Raw genomic sequence first — 16,783 nt, forward strand, 5'->3', positions numbered from 1 at the left:
CTTCATTTTTTTTTAAACATGGGATGACACACTAGAGTCCACTGTAGTGGCTGATGTGCAACTATACCATCAAAACCCATGCACATCTAAGAAAACGGCTTTTGAATAGCTGTCCACTGTAGTGACCACTATGCATGAAAGGGTTAATCAGGGCCATAGCTCCCTTTAAGGACACTGATGTCATCTCCTCCATACTGTTTCTGGGAATTTGGGAGTTTTAAAGAGGACATATATACTATTATTATTACAGGGTTGAATTTAATATTTCTGACTGAACAGTTGAAGCAAAATGATTTAATGGAAAATGTAATGTAAAGAAATTTCAATTATAAAAAAATATACTGAAACTTTTGGTGGTCATTCACAATTTTCCCAGGGGGGTGGGGGTGGCACTTCAGTGGATTTGAACTCATGACCTCAGTACTTCTAAACTCCTGGCTATGGCCCTGCATTATTACTGTACAATACAGTACAATAACTCACAGGTGTCTAGGTGTGTGTGTCTTTATCTGTTTATTTTCCAGACTTTAATTATTTAAAGAACAAACAGAGCCGAGAGAAAAATATTAGATCAAATGTCACTGAGATCTCTTAAAGGGACACTCAATTAATTTTACACATGTATCAGTTTACTTGTCACAAAGAGTACTATTCAGGCTGTGTGGCTCTGACGGGAGCTTTCTAAAGTCTGAAAAATAATCCTGATCATGTCATCAGGGTCATCTCAGTTCATGTCTGAAACTTCAGATTTCAAAGAGAAAGTCTGTGTAACAGAATGGATGCGTAGACTTTGACAGACATGAGCATTGTACACGGCAGGGAAGGTCAAACAAAAGATGCAGTATGTTGCATTATGGGAAGTGTAGGATTCAGTGTTTTCAGTGCTTGACCCCTGTAAGAGACAATTACGTCAGAATATCTCAGCCTGCTGCTTTGATTTTGACTATCCTCTTGTTGAGTTCCCCACATTTATGCAAGTGTATTATTAAATCCCTGAGGAAACCCTTTTACTAAACAACTCATTAGACTATTTAAAGTGACACTATGAACAGAAAATATTGTGCAACAATACACTGACTCATTGATTTGAGGCTAAAATATTGCAAAGTCATTATGATTCAAAACTTTTCCCATCGTTAAAGCTCATTCAGATGATAACTTAGTGGTCTGGGTCCTCATGTAATGTATCAGTACTTATCAGCTATATGTCTCGATCACAGTAGGCCCACAGGCTGTTAACCCTGTCTGCTTAGTGCACCTGTTACTTGTCATACTTTCACCAGCAGATGGGGCTCGACACCAGACTATGTGCTCTAATCATTCAACGACCAACACGCAGACACGTAGCGGATAACTCTGAAGTGCCCAGGGCTACCACACTATCCACAATCGACTTTACATTCTTTATTTACAATATTAAACCTTAATACATCCATGTTATTCTTCGTTTCACATCTTTCTTAAGTTAGCTGTCTTCCAGACGCGCCTGTAGGCCCCCTCGCTTCTCTTATCATAGCCCCAATTAGTATAGGGTCTTTACATTTTATGTGAAACACGCGTTTAATTCGAAAATACTTTAATTTTCATGAGAATATTCTGGGTAATAATAGTTCTTCTGCTTTTACGGCATGTAAATAGGCGACTCTGTGACGTTTTTGTAGGTGGGTGCGTTTTGAAGCACCAGACCGACCGTGTGGGCGGAGTTATTCCTGTTGTCAATGATGTGCACTGGAATATGCGGTGTACATGGTGACTCAAATCTAGTGCACCACAAATTATCGAGGCTAGAAACGCTGAAAGACGTTTGGCGCGGTTGGTAGACGAGCTACTGACAGGAGAGGGAGAGGAGCCGAGGTCAGAGCTGCGGTCCTTCTGTTGTGTCGTATTTCCTCGTAGAGAAAGGACCACGGGTTACAGAGACAGTTGTACATTTACTGAGAGAGAGTTGGGGCGGTTTTATTTAGTTTCTTTTTCTCCATATTCACCAGTCAGCCGTCTAGCTAAGCTTTGCCCTGCGCAGGCTTAGGCGGAAACTGCTCGAAAATGCCTCCCATCGAAAATGACACCGGCAAGAATGAACTCAAGTCCCGGATACAGCAGCTTATTGACTCCAATCAAGTGATCGTGTTCAGTAAAAGCTACTGTCCGTTTTGTGTAAAGGTAAGGTACTTGTTTTGTCGAACGGGGGAGACGTTTGCTTAGGCGAGTCGGAAACTTCCAGCTTCTCCCGCGAAGTAACGTTGCATGGGCTCGGTCTAATTACTGGCTTGTCGGCGCTGCGGTAATGCAGCCAGCAACATCGGTTCGTTGGAGGCTGAATGTAAAGTGTCTTATAAAATCGGCCAAAAACAATGAAAATCAAGCCATTTCACAGAATTTACATTAGATCGATATTTGGTAGAGATCCATATCAAGTGTTAAGTCACCAGCGTGTTAGCCGGTTATCTAAATGTGGTCGCTCCGCTAAGAAAAGTTGCATAATTTGTAGGTAGGTAACTTAACTAATTAGACCTCAACTAATCAGGACTTGTTTCTTAGAAGCTCCCACTTTTATAACTTGATATATTGTATCTAAATTTCCTCAGACTTCCACCAGCATACACATTGAGGGCTTAGCTAACAATTAACCTGAAACTTATTGAATCAAAGCAATGTCTGGTGACTCATCTAAATGACGAACGTAGACTATATCAGTGTTCTGTGAAGCATGTATCCGTGCCGATAAATCAATAATACGTGAATCTTTGCGAACAGGAAAAGAGTGTATCATGTTATGTTATGTAACTTAGTAATATGTATGTATTTTTCACATGTCTCTTCTGTCTTTTGTAGGTGAAAGACCTGTTCAAAGAGCTGAAAGTCGAGTGTAACGTGGTGGAGTTGGATCTTCTAGGTAAAAGAGATGTTTTGTTCCGTTTGTTGTAGGGATTCAATGCTACATGCCATGGCTTATTTAGTTATGACTCACGAAATGTGTTGCAATATTCAGTGAGAGATTTTACCATTAAGTAGAGTTACAAAAAAGTCTCTTACACAGTTTTGTATATCTTACAGGCGAATCAGGGAAGTAAGCCAACAAAAACAAACATCTCTGCCTTCTGTGGATGTGATTATTCTTGATCTGAACAAATAATGTTGTTGCACTTGTTGCTGCAACTGAGTGAAGATAAAATTGGAACATGCTCGGGGATAATGGAGAAACAGAGGATGATGTCAGATGAATAGCAGTCTGAAATGTGTTTACATTTTTCTGGGCGAATGCTAATCTTTTAATGTCTATTGTAATTGTTTACAAGTTGTAGCTGAATGGAGTTTAACCTGCACACTTTGCCTCTGATATGTACAGTAAGGTGTATGTGTTGTAATTCTGTGTCTGTTTCATGTAGTTTTAGCTTTGTCATTTCATGGAATTTTTTTTTTTCATCTGTGTTAGCAGTTTATCAACTTCTCTTCATCCCATCTTGTACTATTAGTTTAATTTCATGTGGTTTAATTTTTCATGGTTGAGTTTGAATGCACACAGATTTTGCCAACATTTGAAAAGCATTATAGTAGGGATGTTGTGTTACTCCAGACTGGGCTGTGCTCTTCCTTTGCGGCAGCACAAAACATGCTGAGTCACTCACTGTAGATATCTTGGCCTCATGCCATATCTCAGTAAACTCCAACCTCTCTGCTCGCTTTTGCCTACTTATTTTTGTCACAGTCTCAGCTGTTATGTTGAGGGTAGAATGCAGGGATTTTCATGATTAATCTATTAATGACTTAGAAATATAATTACCATTAATAATAAGATCAATTAGAATTTAAAAAAAAAAAAAAATCCTACAGAACATCACCTAAAGAAAGTTCCTCATTAGTATGTAGCACTTACATATTAGACCATTAGCTCCAGGTAGATTCATGGTGCTTTAGGTGTGGGGAAGCACTTCAAGACACATTAAGCTTTTAGCTCACAACATTCAAATTTAGTAATACAAAGTCTTGCTGCTGAGGCTCTAGAGGAAAACAGCTGGCATCAACAGGTTTCCTGGCACTACCGGTGGTCACCAACTGTTCCAACATTACAGTTGAATCTTTACGACAGATGCTAGTCTAGACTACACCCTGGCAGTGGAAAATTGATTGGCTGGTATCTTTTTAAAATCGTAAGAGGACATAAAGATCCTGTTTACAGTTTTCTTTCCGTCTGAACTCAATGTGCACATTATTTTTTGCATATTATTTGTGTATTTTCAGAAAGGTGGGCCTTGTGGCAAAGATGAAAAACAGATACATTACCATATGAAAAGTAGATGTAGTGAAAGACTCATTTATACTCGACAACTCTTCTAACTTGCACTATGTTAACCCTTCTGTTCAGAGGATGGAACCAACTACCAGGAAATGCTGCTGGAGATGACGGGGCAGAAAACCGTTCCCAACGTCTTCATCAACAAGACGCACCTCGGCGGCTGTGACAAAACCATGCAGGTAAGGAGCTTATGTCGTGACTCCATGTTTTTAAATGGGTTTTGTTCTTTGGTTGTATCTACATCACTGTGAATGTTGCATGTATCCTTAACAGCTCAAACAAACGCCTTGTCCAGACAAGCCCGTTTGGTTCAAGTGATATTTGAACCTCAACCCACTAGTTTTTCTTTATTTGCATAAAAATGACGAAGTGTAAAGCGTGTTCTTCCCTCTTAACAACAGAACAATAGAATACTCAATAGACCTTTGTCTCAGCGACACTGGAGGAAAACCAAGGGGTGTAAACGAAATCGTTTAGGTGTGCCGTGAAGTCATGGCGGTGAGCCGTGCATGTTCCGTCTGAGCAAATATGTTAGAAACATGACAAAAGGGCTAACAATGATAATGCTCTCTGAGGGCGCCTGATACAAGGAAGGAGAGTCGGTTTGTTTGAGGGAGGGTCTGTGCCGCTTGGTATGTAGCAACATGAGCAGGCAAACCTATGACACGGTAGGTATGACACAGACTTTTTTTATCAGCTGATAATCAGACAGCAGCAGATTGTGTAGACGCTGTGAATTTCATCAGTACAATACCCTTTCCATCTGGATTCAACCACCACAAGCTGTGTGAAATATGTGTTTACTGCAGAGCTGAAACAATCAGTCAATTAATCAACAAGTCGGTCGATAGAAAATTGAATGTTTTTTTTAGTATTTGGGCTGTTGGTTGGACAAACAAGCTGTCACCTTGAGCTATGCAGAACTGTGATGGGATGTTTTTCTTTATTTTCTGACGTTTATGGACAAAACTAATCGATTAAACAAAGTAATCAGCAGATGATGATGATTAAAATAATTCTTAGTTGCTGTCCTTGTTGTATTGTTCACAGTGCTGTTGGCACTCGTGGTAATTTGTGCACATGCCTCCTGGAGCTGTCGTTCTCAGTCAGCATTAGTGCTATTTTCCCTTTTTTCTTTGCCTAATTGAAATGGAGTGAAATCTTTGCTAAATCAGCTCAGTGCTGGTCAGGTTTTAAAGTGCTCCCACCATGTATTCTCAGTATCAAAAGCCATTTTCTGCAAACTTTCTTGACTTTATTCCAACTGTCCGCTGGCTAATGCAGACTCATTGTTGACTGCATGTGACACAATGACTGGATACATCAGTCACTAGAGACTAGTGAGCCAAATCAAAGCCTGAACCGACAGAGCACGGCTAACTAGAAGCTACGTCAGGAGAAATGACGGATTTGTATCAATCGACATGCAGCGTGAATATCAGGCTCGTACTCGGACACTTGTGAACACTAACAGCTGTTATGAAAGCTGAAAGCTCTACTGAAGATTTGAAACAGGCTATGCATATTATAGCTACATGATCTGCTTCCATACAGGTAGTGCTGCACTGATGCAACTTTGTGTTCATGTCTCTGTCAGGCCCATAAAGACGGCAGCCTGCAGCAGCTACTGGGTGGAGAAAACGAAGCCTACGACTACGACCTCATTGTCATCGGAGGAGGATCTGGAGGTCTGGCCTGCTCAAAGGTGACAGAATGAACTTAAGTAAATTTCAGTGTCACAGGCTGAAACTTTATCAGCTGTTAGAGGTGTGAGTCTTCACTTGTTGATGAATGATTCAAATGCACAATGATTCTCAATGTATCACATCCTCAATATTCTATATTACTGCGTGTGGCTACTTTTTCATCAGTTAATAAAAGCAGTGCAGGTTTAATATAAAACAGCTTTTCACTACCGCTATCTGTGTGACCCACCTCAGTACATAAACATTACTAAAACAAAACATAAATCCCTCTGCAGTGCATTACAAGTGTGCTGTAAGTTCTGAGACAAGTCACTTCCTGATTGTGGTAAACCTCACAAAGATGACTCTGCAACTGCTTAGTAGTTGACATGACCCCGGCTCGTGAGCCATGACAAAAAAACAGGAGATAACATGGTTGTAAACAAAAGGGGTAAAAGTTTATCACTAAACATACAATAATGCAAAAAAAACCATACTAAATTTATGAGGTGTGTTATCACAGTAACACAGCTGAAGTGGTCTTCTTTTGTGGTAATCTAAGCCTTAACACTTGTCAAACATAGCTACGTGGACAGTAGTGATGCGGGTGCCGACAGGGTCGTAAAAATTAACATTCTGATTAATAGCAGATGTGTCGTAAAGTAGCATCTGATCTTTCAAATCATTGAAGGAAACACTCATAAATCAACAGGGGCAGATTTAGTGATTTGGGAAGCTCCAGGCAAACTCTGTCTTGCTTTACAAAGTAAAGAAAAAAAAGCATTTTGATTTTTGGGAGGGTTTACATTCACTTTGGGACGGTTCCAGGACAGTGGTGAAAAGGTTAGTCTGGAGCCCTGAGCAGCGGGAAGCGAATTACGACCGAATAAGGCCACAGATCCTTATCTACGAAAGCTGCCGCAGACCGGAGGATTCTGTTCCCTCTCAAGAGCTGCAGAGTTGACAGCGCCTCCTCGATCCTTGGCTGATTAGCTGGGCTCGCTGTATTCTTTCTGGTTGCAGACGTTAGCTTAGGGTGAAGACAGCTAATGTTCCTCAACTTCATTGTATATCCAAAGTATTTGTGAGGCAGGTTTACACACAGCGCTCGTCTTGTCCAGTTCATGCTTCCCAGTAAGTTCATAAAATCTGAAACGTGCCCAGATGTCCTCTTTCAAACACACTCTTTCCACATCTCTAGCAGCTGTTGCTCTGTTCTCTAATTTTGTGGTTGACATTTTGTCAGAGTGAAGCTACTGTTGTAACGCTGTATTCAGTAACTGTTGTTGTTTTTGAGGCACGAGCTGCTTCTACTGGCACACATATTGCAGAAACATGAGGTGTTGCAGTAACATGACTCTGTTGACAATAGGAAGCCGCTATGTTGGGGAAGAAGGTCATGGTTCTGGACTTTGTTGTTCCAACACCAAAAGGAACCAGCTGGGGTAAGATGCTTCCACTTCAAGATAACCAGTTTAGATACAAGTGATGCTATATTTATTTAAATCTCATTTCCTCTGGTAACTGACCGTTTCCACGTGTTGTCGGTGTGTTCTGCTGTGGGTGGCGATCAGGTCTGGGCGGAACATGCGTGAACGTCGGCTGCATTCCCAAAAAGCTGATGCACCAGACGGCCCTCCTGGGCACGGCCTTGCAGGACGCCCGCAAGTTCGGCTGGGAGTTCGACGAGACAGGTGAGGGCTCAGAGCAACGACCCAGGAGGTCTCGAAGGGGAGACATCGCACCAGCTTGCCGCGGTAAATCAGAGGCAAGCCTTTTCAGAAACCATTTGTTATCATTCCACTGATTCCACTGATGGGTATCCGTCTGTCCTCCAGTGAAACACAACTGGGAGACGATGAAGACAGCGGTGAACAACTACATCGGCTCGTTGAACTGGGGCTACAGGGTCGCGCTGAGAGACAAGAATGTCAACTATGTCAACGCCTATGCAGAGTTCATTGAACCACACAAAATCAAGGTAACTGCAGTTAGATACTTGTGACAAAAAGAAACCTGCTGCTTCGGTTTCAGTTTTAGTCGACTTGACAGAACATGCAACTTTTTATTTTGACACACCATAATGGTTTCAACCCTCACTCGGACCGTTCCAGAACCCACCACTAATCTGTATGGGTTGTGAAATAGTGTCTAGCCTGTTGTGGCAACCTATTTTTTGTTTTGTTTGTCTTGAATTGGCTCTACTAAACATTTACCCTCTTATTTTGTCCGTCTCTCAGAGTTGTTGTTGGCTTTCCTTCTTATGAATACATCCTGCACACACAAAACAAATAGTGGCTGTTTCAAAACATCCTGCTCGTTATCATTGACTCATTGCCGCATTTTATGACAGGCAACAAACAAACGAGGGAAGGAGACATTTTACACAGCGGCTAAGTTTGTCTTAGCCACAGGCGAGAGGCCGCGCTACCTGGGCATCCCTGGAGACAAGGAGTACTGCATCACCAGGTGAGAGCACAGAGTCACATCCTATCTAAAGACAGGCTGCGTGGTCAGACCTGTTATAGTTTGTTTGGGCTGAATGTGATCTCTGAAAACACAAACACACCCTTTAATGGTCCGGACACTTGTACTCCACAGCTGGCTTTCCCTCAGGGGGGGCATCCATTAATCTCACAGCTGTCTAAATGTTATGGAAGGTTATCCTCAGGTGTTTGTTGTAATTACGCTGCTGTTTTGGAAACCTACAAATGGTCTCGTGCTGCTGACGTAGTCCCACAAATCCTCAAGTTGTTGTGTGACATAAGATGTAAGCAGCAGAATGTCTTGTTATCATTATTTTTAACCAGGAATTCTCTGCTTGTTGCATTTTATTTAGAAGCAAATGAACCGTTAAGTTGTTGTGCTGAATGGCACTACAGCTTCATGTTTAACCCCGCTCTGTCCACCAGCGACGACCTCTTCTCGCTGTCTTACTGCCCGGGAAAGACCCTGGTGATCGGGGCGTCTTACGTGGCTCTGGAGTGCGGGGGCTTCCTGGCCGGCCTGGGTCTCGACGTCACCGTCATGGTCCGCTCCATTCTGCTGAGGGGCTTCGACCAGGACATGGCCAACCGTGCCGGGGAGCACATGGAGGAGCACGGGGTCAAGTTCCTCCGCAAATTCATCCCTGTAAAGGTTAGTGTTGACTAGACTGCCTGACACACCGTAGAAACTATCCTGTGGCTGGTCATAAGCTAAACTTAAGCAGCATGTTTTTATCTTAATTTTTACCATTTTTAAGAATGATTTTTAATTTGTAACGGTTTCATTTTGCTTTAGAATGTTTGTAAAGGCAACATAAAGCCATTAAACTTTGATCTGTGTGTAATTTCGCAGCACCAGATTTATTATCGTACAATCTTGCATCATAAGTTTTATCTCTCCTTTGACATCTGACAGAAGCACAAAGATTTTTTTTTTTCGGTCCTCTTACTCTGTCTGCTGCGTCTGTGTGTGTCAGATAGAGGAGCTGGAAGCAGGCACTCCTGGCAAGCTGAAGGTGACAGCCAAGTCTACAGAAACTGATGAGATCCTGGAGGGAGAGTACAACACTGTACGTACTGATCACATCACCCCTATCCCTTAACTCTTCTATCTTTTACTGGTGTTACTGATTTAGAATACTATGGAAGTTATGTGTGATGTCTTGTACCGGGTCTATTTTTATTATTTTCACAGATAAGTGGCCAAATTTAGATCTGCTCTTTCTACATCTGTACATTTCATTTTGATCTCAACCATCAGATTTGATTTTGGTGTTTCAGCACCTTTTTTATTTCTTCGAGTTTATTCAACTTGTGTTTTGTCTCAAGCTGAGATTCAGCCATTCTTGTGAAAATATATAACACCAGCAGGCACCACCTGAGGACGGAGGCCTTCCTTCAAACTAAACAGGCCGTTTCTTTATCCCTCAGGTGTTGATAGCGGTGGGCCGAGACGCATGCACAGACAAGATTGGCCTGGACAAGACAGGGGTCAAAGTCAACACCAAGTAAGTTTATTATGTCATTGTGATTTTTTTTTTTTTTTCCTCTCTCTCTCTCTACATACGTCTGTTCCATCACATGTGGCGGCCTGTGCCTTTAAGACTGGCGGTACAGTCATGGTGATTCAGCAGTTATCGCCGTCCCATGGCTCTCTGCAGGGGTGGAGTGTGAGTGCGTTGGGGGATTTAGTAGGGGGAGAGAGCGTTGGGGTGGGGGGTGGGGGTGGGGGGGCTGTCTTGTTAGTAAGATGAGAGAGCCTGTGAACAGGGTATCAGCAGGTTTTTTTTAATAGCGGAATATAAATTATCTACATTTAAGAGCTTTTCATCCTGGTGTCATTATGCTCCATTGTCTACGCTGATTTGATTCAACTCAATTTGGATCGATGGGCCTCATCAGTATATTTCTTCCTGTCCCTTTTTTTTATGTCTGTTTAAAATTATACGGCTTAAGTTAGAAAACTAGTTGCAGTACTGAATTCAAATCCAGAAAAGAAGAAAAAGATCTTGTATGTTTTCATTCACTCCAATACTACAATCATGCCATTCCTTTGAGATGTCGTCTTTCCACTATTTTGTGAATGACTGAGTGGTTCAGCCATTGAGGCCAGCAGAGATTAAGACAGCATGAGGCGAGCTTAAAAGAGCGCTTTGAGTCATATGCCCCGGTCTTATGACCATAGTAGTATTTAGATGAAGCCGACACACAGCCAGAGGGCCACAAGGTTCAGGGGCCATCAGCAGGTTTGCTTGTTCTGCTGCTGTACAGTGTAGAATATAAATACCGTTACAGCTGCGTTTCTCCATTCTGCCCCAACATGAACTTAGACCCACTTCATTTGAGTTCTACCTTGTGACGAATAGACCGTGCTCTGCTGTGTTTATAGGGTTGTTGTGCTGCTGCTCTTTAAATATCAAGTTGACCCGTAGTCCCTTTTTGTTCTGAGTATTTTACAGGCCTTCCAGAACATAAAACAAAAATTAATTGCTTTAATAAAAAGCCCAAAAAATGAAATATAGTATGGTTTGTTCTTACTGGCTGACCTCTCCTCACCACCTTCCAGGAATGGAAAAATTCCAGTCAACGATGAAGAGCAGACCAATGTGCCCCACATCTACGCCATTGGAGACATTCTGGAGGGCAAATGGGAGCTGACACCTGTAGCCATCCAGGCTGGCAGGCTGCTGGCACGACGCCTTTACGCGGGCTCAACACTCAAGGTACATAGCCATCTGGTTAGCATGTTAGATTAACATTTCAACAAGGAGGAAACATAGCACCATCAGAGCTGCTGGAGTATAGTATATAACAAAACTGAGTATTCCTGTTAAATGATTCAAAATTGTATCATCTTACTATAGTTGTAATATTTCAGGGTGAAGTGTAGGGTATTTGATCTTATTTATAATTAAAAACAGGTTAGATAGACCACATTGAAAATACAGGCCTCAAAGTAACGCCTGAAGAAGTAGAAACCAGATTGCGAGGCTTGATAAAGATGGGTGGGGGTACAAGATTATCAGTAGGCTGCTGAACAGAAGCTAAAACACAGTTGCAGCAGTGGTTAGGAGGCACAGGAGGACCCATCTAACTATAAAGCAAGGAGTCTGTCTGTATGTATGTATGTCCTTCACATATCTGTAGAACCGTTCATCCGATCTACTTCACACTCGGCGGGTGTATTGCTGAGGACCCAAGGAAGTGCAGTGTCGAGTGCGAGCTCATTATAACCAATGAAGTATTAAGAATTATTAAATTTTGACAAAGCATTTCTATTTTAACCGGCACAGCTGTTCTAACCTTTTACAGTACTTGTTCAGCAGTCCAGCAAACTCAGACCAATTGCACGTGTTGTAAATCATTTCACATGATGCTACTCATCCCAACAAATTCCGATAAGCACACAGGGGAGCGATGAGAGACTCTCAGTCGGAAAAATAAGCGAGTCACAGAAAGTTATTTCAAATGGCGTGCTCTAAAATAAGAAAAGTAGACAGCGAAAACAGAGCTTTTAATCGAGAGGGGACAGACTCTTACATATTGATTTCATACTGAATGGATACTTGGCTTTATTTTTGGCTTTAAATCTTTTTTTTTTCTGGCCTGGCAGGGGTTCTCATTGTTATAATTGTAGCTGATTCAGTAAACGTTCATTGCATTCAGTAAAAGTTGAGTACAGTTAGACCTACAGTTATATCTGGCAGTCTCCATTAGGTTGGGCGAGTTCAAAGTTGTGAAAACAACAGGGGTGTTTTGAATACACCCCCGTTTTTCACAGGTAATTTTTTAGTCTGTCCCTCCTGCCACGTCATGGATTAATCCTGGAAGGCTATTGATGTAGCACTTTTGTCCTGATGAAAGTAACAGCAATTATTCAACCAATGAGAATTTGGTCGGACAAGAGCATATCAACCAACCAATCGACAAGGAGACTACAGCCCTACTATTTACGCAGCCTTGCATTAAAAAACAGACAGAACAAGTGCATCTGACTTGGTGTTTCAGTGACCGCTCAGACAGTGTGAAGGACGTTGCATGAAGTCAGCCTCTACAGACGACATCCAAAAAGAAAACCATTGCTCACAAAACGGCACAAAACTGCACAATTAAACTTTGCCAAAGAACATGAAAAGTAGCCCGATGAATACTGGCAGCACATTCTTTGGTCAGATGGAACCAAAATAAATTAGTTTGGATCAGATGAGGTCCAGCATGTTTGGTGTGGACCTGGCCAGGACTCGCAGTGACTGCACAGTGCCAACAGTGAAACATGGAGGTGGGAGTGTGCTGATACAGGGCTTCATGCAAAAGGTGTAGGAGAGATGACATTTATAGTGCCACCTATAAATGTCAAGTTTGTCTACCCAAATACTGAATGAAGGTTGGCAGGAGAGGAATTTTCCAACATGACAATGATCCCAAACACTGCAAAAATCACACAAGAGTTTTTAAAGAAGGAAAAAGTGAAAACTATGACCTGGCCAAGTATGTTCCCTGACCCAAATCCAACAGAACACCGTTAGAGTATTTTAAAGAGGAAGGTAGCAGCAGCTGAAAAGAATCATCTGTGAAGAACGACAGAACATCTCTCCACAGGATGTCACAAACAGCCCCGACACACACACACACACACACACACATTACTATAGTTTATTAAAACATTCAGCACCTGCTGAAACTCTCCTTACTTAATGTAAAAACTGCCACTCTTCAGTTATCATTGGAGTGTTGTGTGACATGTTACAGCAGTCTGCATGATTTCCCCTAACAAACTTGAACTGTCTGTGTTTGTGCAGTGCGACTACATCAACGTTCCCACCACAGTCTTCACCCCACTGGAGTACGGCTCCTGCGGCCTGTCAGAGGACAGAGCCATTGAGCTCTACGGGCAGGAGAACATCGAGGTATCTCTCTCACACACACACACTCATATAAATAATTTACGATATATCTGGTTCACCTGACTCTGAACTTTGTGACCGTCTGGATTAAAGAGGAACTCCAGACGATAGGTTTTATTAGCCATCTGGGTTTCCAAAATCGATGGAAAGATGAATAAAATACCAACAAACCTTATTATTTTCAGTATTTCTCCTTAATTTTACATTGTGTACATTTCTCAAAAACCTGTACATAGTTGAGTCACTTGGTTTTTGAATTTTGTCACCCACGCAAGCTGAGATGTGTTGCATCATGATGCATCTACACAGAAAGTGTAGATGCACAGATACACTTCTACTTTAATCAGGCCACATAACATCTCACTCTATATGCACGTAACCACAACCAGAAGTCTACTTTTACACTGCGACTCTATTTGAATCAGTTTTAAGCACATAACTGCAGTGATTGTGTGTTGGGTGACCTACACTCTATACTGTGCCTGAAGGCCTCTTGTGTAGACATGGTGTTTGATCAATTAAAGAACTTGGATTAGTTTTGTCTGCAGTTTCTTTCACATTACTGCAGCCTGAATGTTGACTCTAAATAATGTAGTGATGCACACTTCCATTTGTTTGTGCATGCAGGCTGCTCAGGCTGCCATCCAGCAAATACATGGTGTATTATTACACAATGGCACAGTGATATGAGCTCCTCAGCAACACAGACAGACTTTGACTGCGGAGAGAGTACCTGACTTCCTCTTTAGTTTTAATTTCCTGAGCAAATTTGTGTCATTGAATGGGGCTGATGGTGAACCGATAATGTTGTTTATAAAATGCGGTCTGTTCCTGTTCACGCTGTAATATAAGTGTTCTCTATGTTCAGGTGTACCACAGTCTGTTCTGGCCTCTGGAGTTCACTGTGCCCGGCAGGGACAACAACAGGTGCTACTCCAAGCTCATCTGCAACAAACTCGACAATGTAAGACCATCACTGTTTTTATTCAGCTGTCTCACTTCCAGCAGCAGTGACTCAGCTCACTGAGCCTGTAGCATCCAACAAGCCTAACTCTGCACGTCCCTGGATTGACAGTGTTTGTGTTGTTGTTTGATGCCGTCACACTGTAGGACCGAGTCATCGGCTTCCACTACCTGGGTCCAAACGCTGGAGAGGTGACGCAGGGCTTCGGTACTGCCATGAAATGCGGTGCCACCAAGGAGCAGCTGGACGGCACCATTGGCATCCACCCGACCTGTGCTGAGGTAAGAAGACAAGTCGGATGTTATATGACCAAATTTAATCTTTATTTTATGTATTTTTTTTGCCTCGCATCCCTTAGTGGTCTGCAGTCATTTATCAAATTCTTGCTTACAGTCAAATGTAGATTATTAAACATCTCCCAGTATAATAAAATATGTTTATCAAAATCCTGTTAAACTGAACAGACGTATTGAACTGTAACAGAAAGCTGTGCGTGTGTATGTGTGTGTAGATATGCTGTCAGGTCATTACAGCCTCATGCCTCTGGTAGACGGCTGCTTTTAAAGATTTGAGTTCAAAAACAATGAGATGAAAAACTCTGCTCATGGAGTAGTTTTTCCAAGGTCATGAACATTTGCACTCTTGCAGAAATATTTCCTGCTCCCTCATTTGCCTAGTTTTTCTCTCTAATTCAGTGTGAATGATCTGGCTGTGCCAGACACAGATTTAATCAGACCACATAAAACCTGTGCAGCCGCAGGCACCGGCTTAAAGTATTAACATGTCTGTTTTTACAGGCTTTTACCTTCTTTATCATGTGGTGGAAGATTTTTTTTTTTGTTAATTATTTTTAGTTGTTTGCAGAGCTTCAGCTGAATTAATATTTAAATTTTATTTTTTTATTTCTGCTGTCCATGATGTATTATTTGCATTAATTAGCTAAAGTCCCAGCATTGCTCATTCATTATGTTAATGTATTATGGTGATAATTGCAGCACATTAAGCTGCTCAAGTGCATCTTGTTTGATGTTTTTACATTGCTTGTATTTCCATTTTGGAACAAAATTTAGCCCACATGTCTTCATCTTAAATGAAGGCAGGACATGGTTAATGCAACCATGTCGTGTCCGTTCCAGCTTAATATTCTGGTCTTTTATTAAACTGATCCTCGTTTCCTAAAAGCATCATCAGGCTAAGATGATCATAAATCCATCTGACGAACCTTCTTAAGCTTAAGAGGTGTTTCCCAAAGGCATCGTGACTGAAGATGCTCTTTAGAAATGCCTTCAAATTGAAGTGTAAAACATTTATTTGTGTAGTTAACAACATATAGGCTTTGTGATGTGTGTATTTTCAATATAAAGCCCAGCTTCCAGACAGTTATATATGCAAAGTTAATTTAAAATGTATTCAATGTCACTTCAGCACCTCAAAGAGCCGATATTAAGAAGCTCTCAACTGCATGCACTTATCTTAAGCACTGCTTCAGGAAACGTGTGTAGAAATGATATTAACCTCAGAGATGGATGGTTATCAGGAAACAAGGCCCAGGACATTAATAGTTGTAAACAGGAAACCACAACAAGTTTGAGTTTTGTTTTTTGTTTAGTGTTCAGATAGTCTTAATGAATGTTAGATATGCTGCCTGACTCGTGTGTCTCCCCATCCTCTCAGGTCTTCACCACTTTGGATGTAACCAAGAGCTCCGGTGGAGACATCACCCAGGCCGGCTGCTGAGGTTAAACCCTGCTCGTTTAGCGGGCTGCTCTCGTATTAAACTCGCCTATCAACACCTCTCATCTTAGTTCCCAGTCAACCTCAAGCTCACCTTCACCTCCAGCCGCCTCAGTTTACAGGGCAGTTGTTTCTCAGGACAAACCTAACACGGCGGCCAGCGGCTCACTGGGAACTAGGAGGTGACCGAAGGAAGCCGGAGCGTCCGGCTCTGGCTGAGGTAGTCTGATACGAGGGCAGCCTGCTGAACAGCGGGGTTACTCTGCTGATATTCCTACTGGGCTCCACCAGTGTGTCCTTCTCAGAGGAGCACCAGCACACACACACACACTGTACCGCTGAGTATGTGTATGTGTGTGTGTGTGTCGGGGCTGTTTGTGACGTCCTGGCCCGTAACCCTAAATATTGAGGTGGGCTAGGATCGATGTCCCTCTGCAGAAGCACCTGATGGTTGCCCGAACCCTTCGTCCAACCCCCAACTCACCCCTGATATACATACAATTATAGAGACTGAAATTGACTTCAATAAGACAGATTGAAACCAAGGTTTGAATGGATGGATGTTCAGCTCTGAACTCTGATCCAGCTTGTGATGGAAATTATTTAAACTGGTGTGAGTGTGTAATAGATTAAGTGTCATCATGTCTCTTCTGTTGAGCTCTATCATTCCACACATTCCACCTACCAGGATTTTAAGATGAATTTGAGGTATATAC

At 42.0% G+C, this 16,783-nt stretch overlaps 1 protein-coding gene across 2 annotated transcripts; it reads left to right on the top strand.

Moving 5' to 3' along the window:
• Positions 1-1,763: 1,763 nt before the first annotated feature.
• Positions 1,764-16,561, top strand: txnrd3 (thioredoxin reductase 3). 2 transcript variants are annotated; one of them, XM_042406615.1, is made up of 16 exons: positions 1,764-2,160; positions 2,833-2,893; positions 4,364-4,473; positions 5,892-5,999; positions 7,352-7,424; positions 7,554-7,736; positions 7,818-7,960; positions 8,333-8,448; positions 8,892-9,117; positions 9,443-9,535; positions 9,897-9,973; positions 11,032-11,188; positions 13,265-13,372; positions 14,238-14,333; positions 14,480-14,614; positions 16,008-16,561. In XM_042406615.1, exons 1-16 carry the CDS (start codon positions 2,044-2,046, stop codon positions 16,068-16,070), a joined length of 1,866 nt encoding a protein of 621 aa, XP_042262549.1. In that variant the 5' UTR covers positions 1,764-2,043; the 3' UTR covers positions 16,071-16,561. The 2 variants fall into 2 exon arrangements, with proteins under 2 accessions (XP_042262549.1, XP_042262550.1); XM_042406616.1 differs by having other exon boundaries at positions 1,768-2,160; positions 7,554-7,673.
• The last annotated feature ends 222 nt before the right edge of the window (positions 16,562-16,783 follow it).

This window comes from Thunnus maccoyii, chromosome 3, assembly GCF_910596095.1.
Source record: "Thunnus maccoyii chromosome 3, fThuMac1.1, whole genome shotgun sequence".
NCBI lineage: Eukaryota > Metazoa > Chordata > Actinopteri > Scombriformes > Scombridae > Thunnus > Thunnus maccoyii.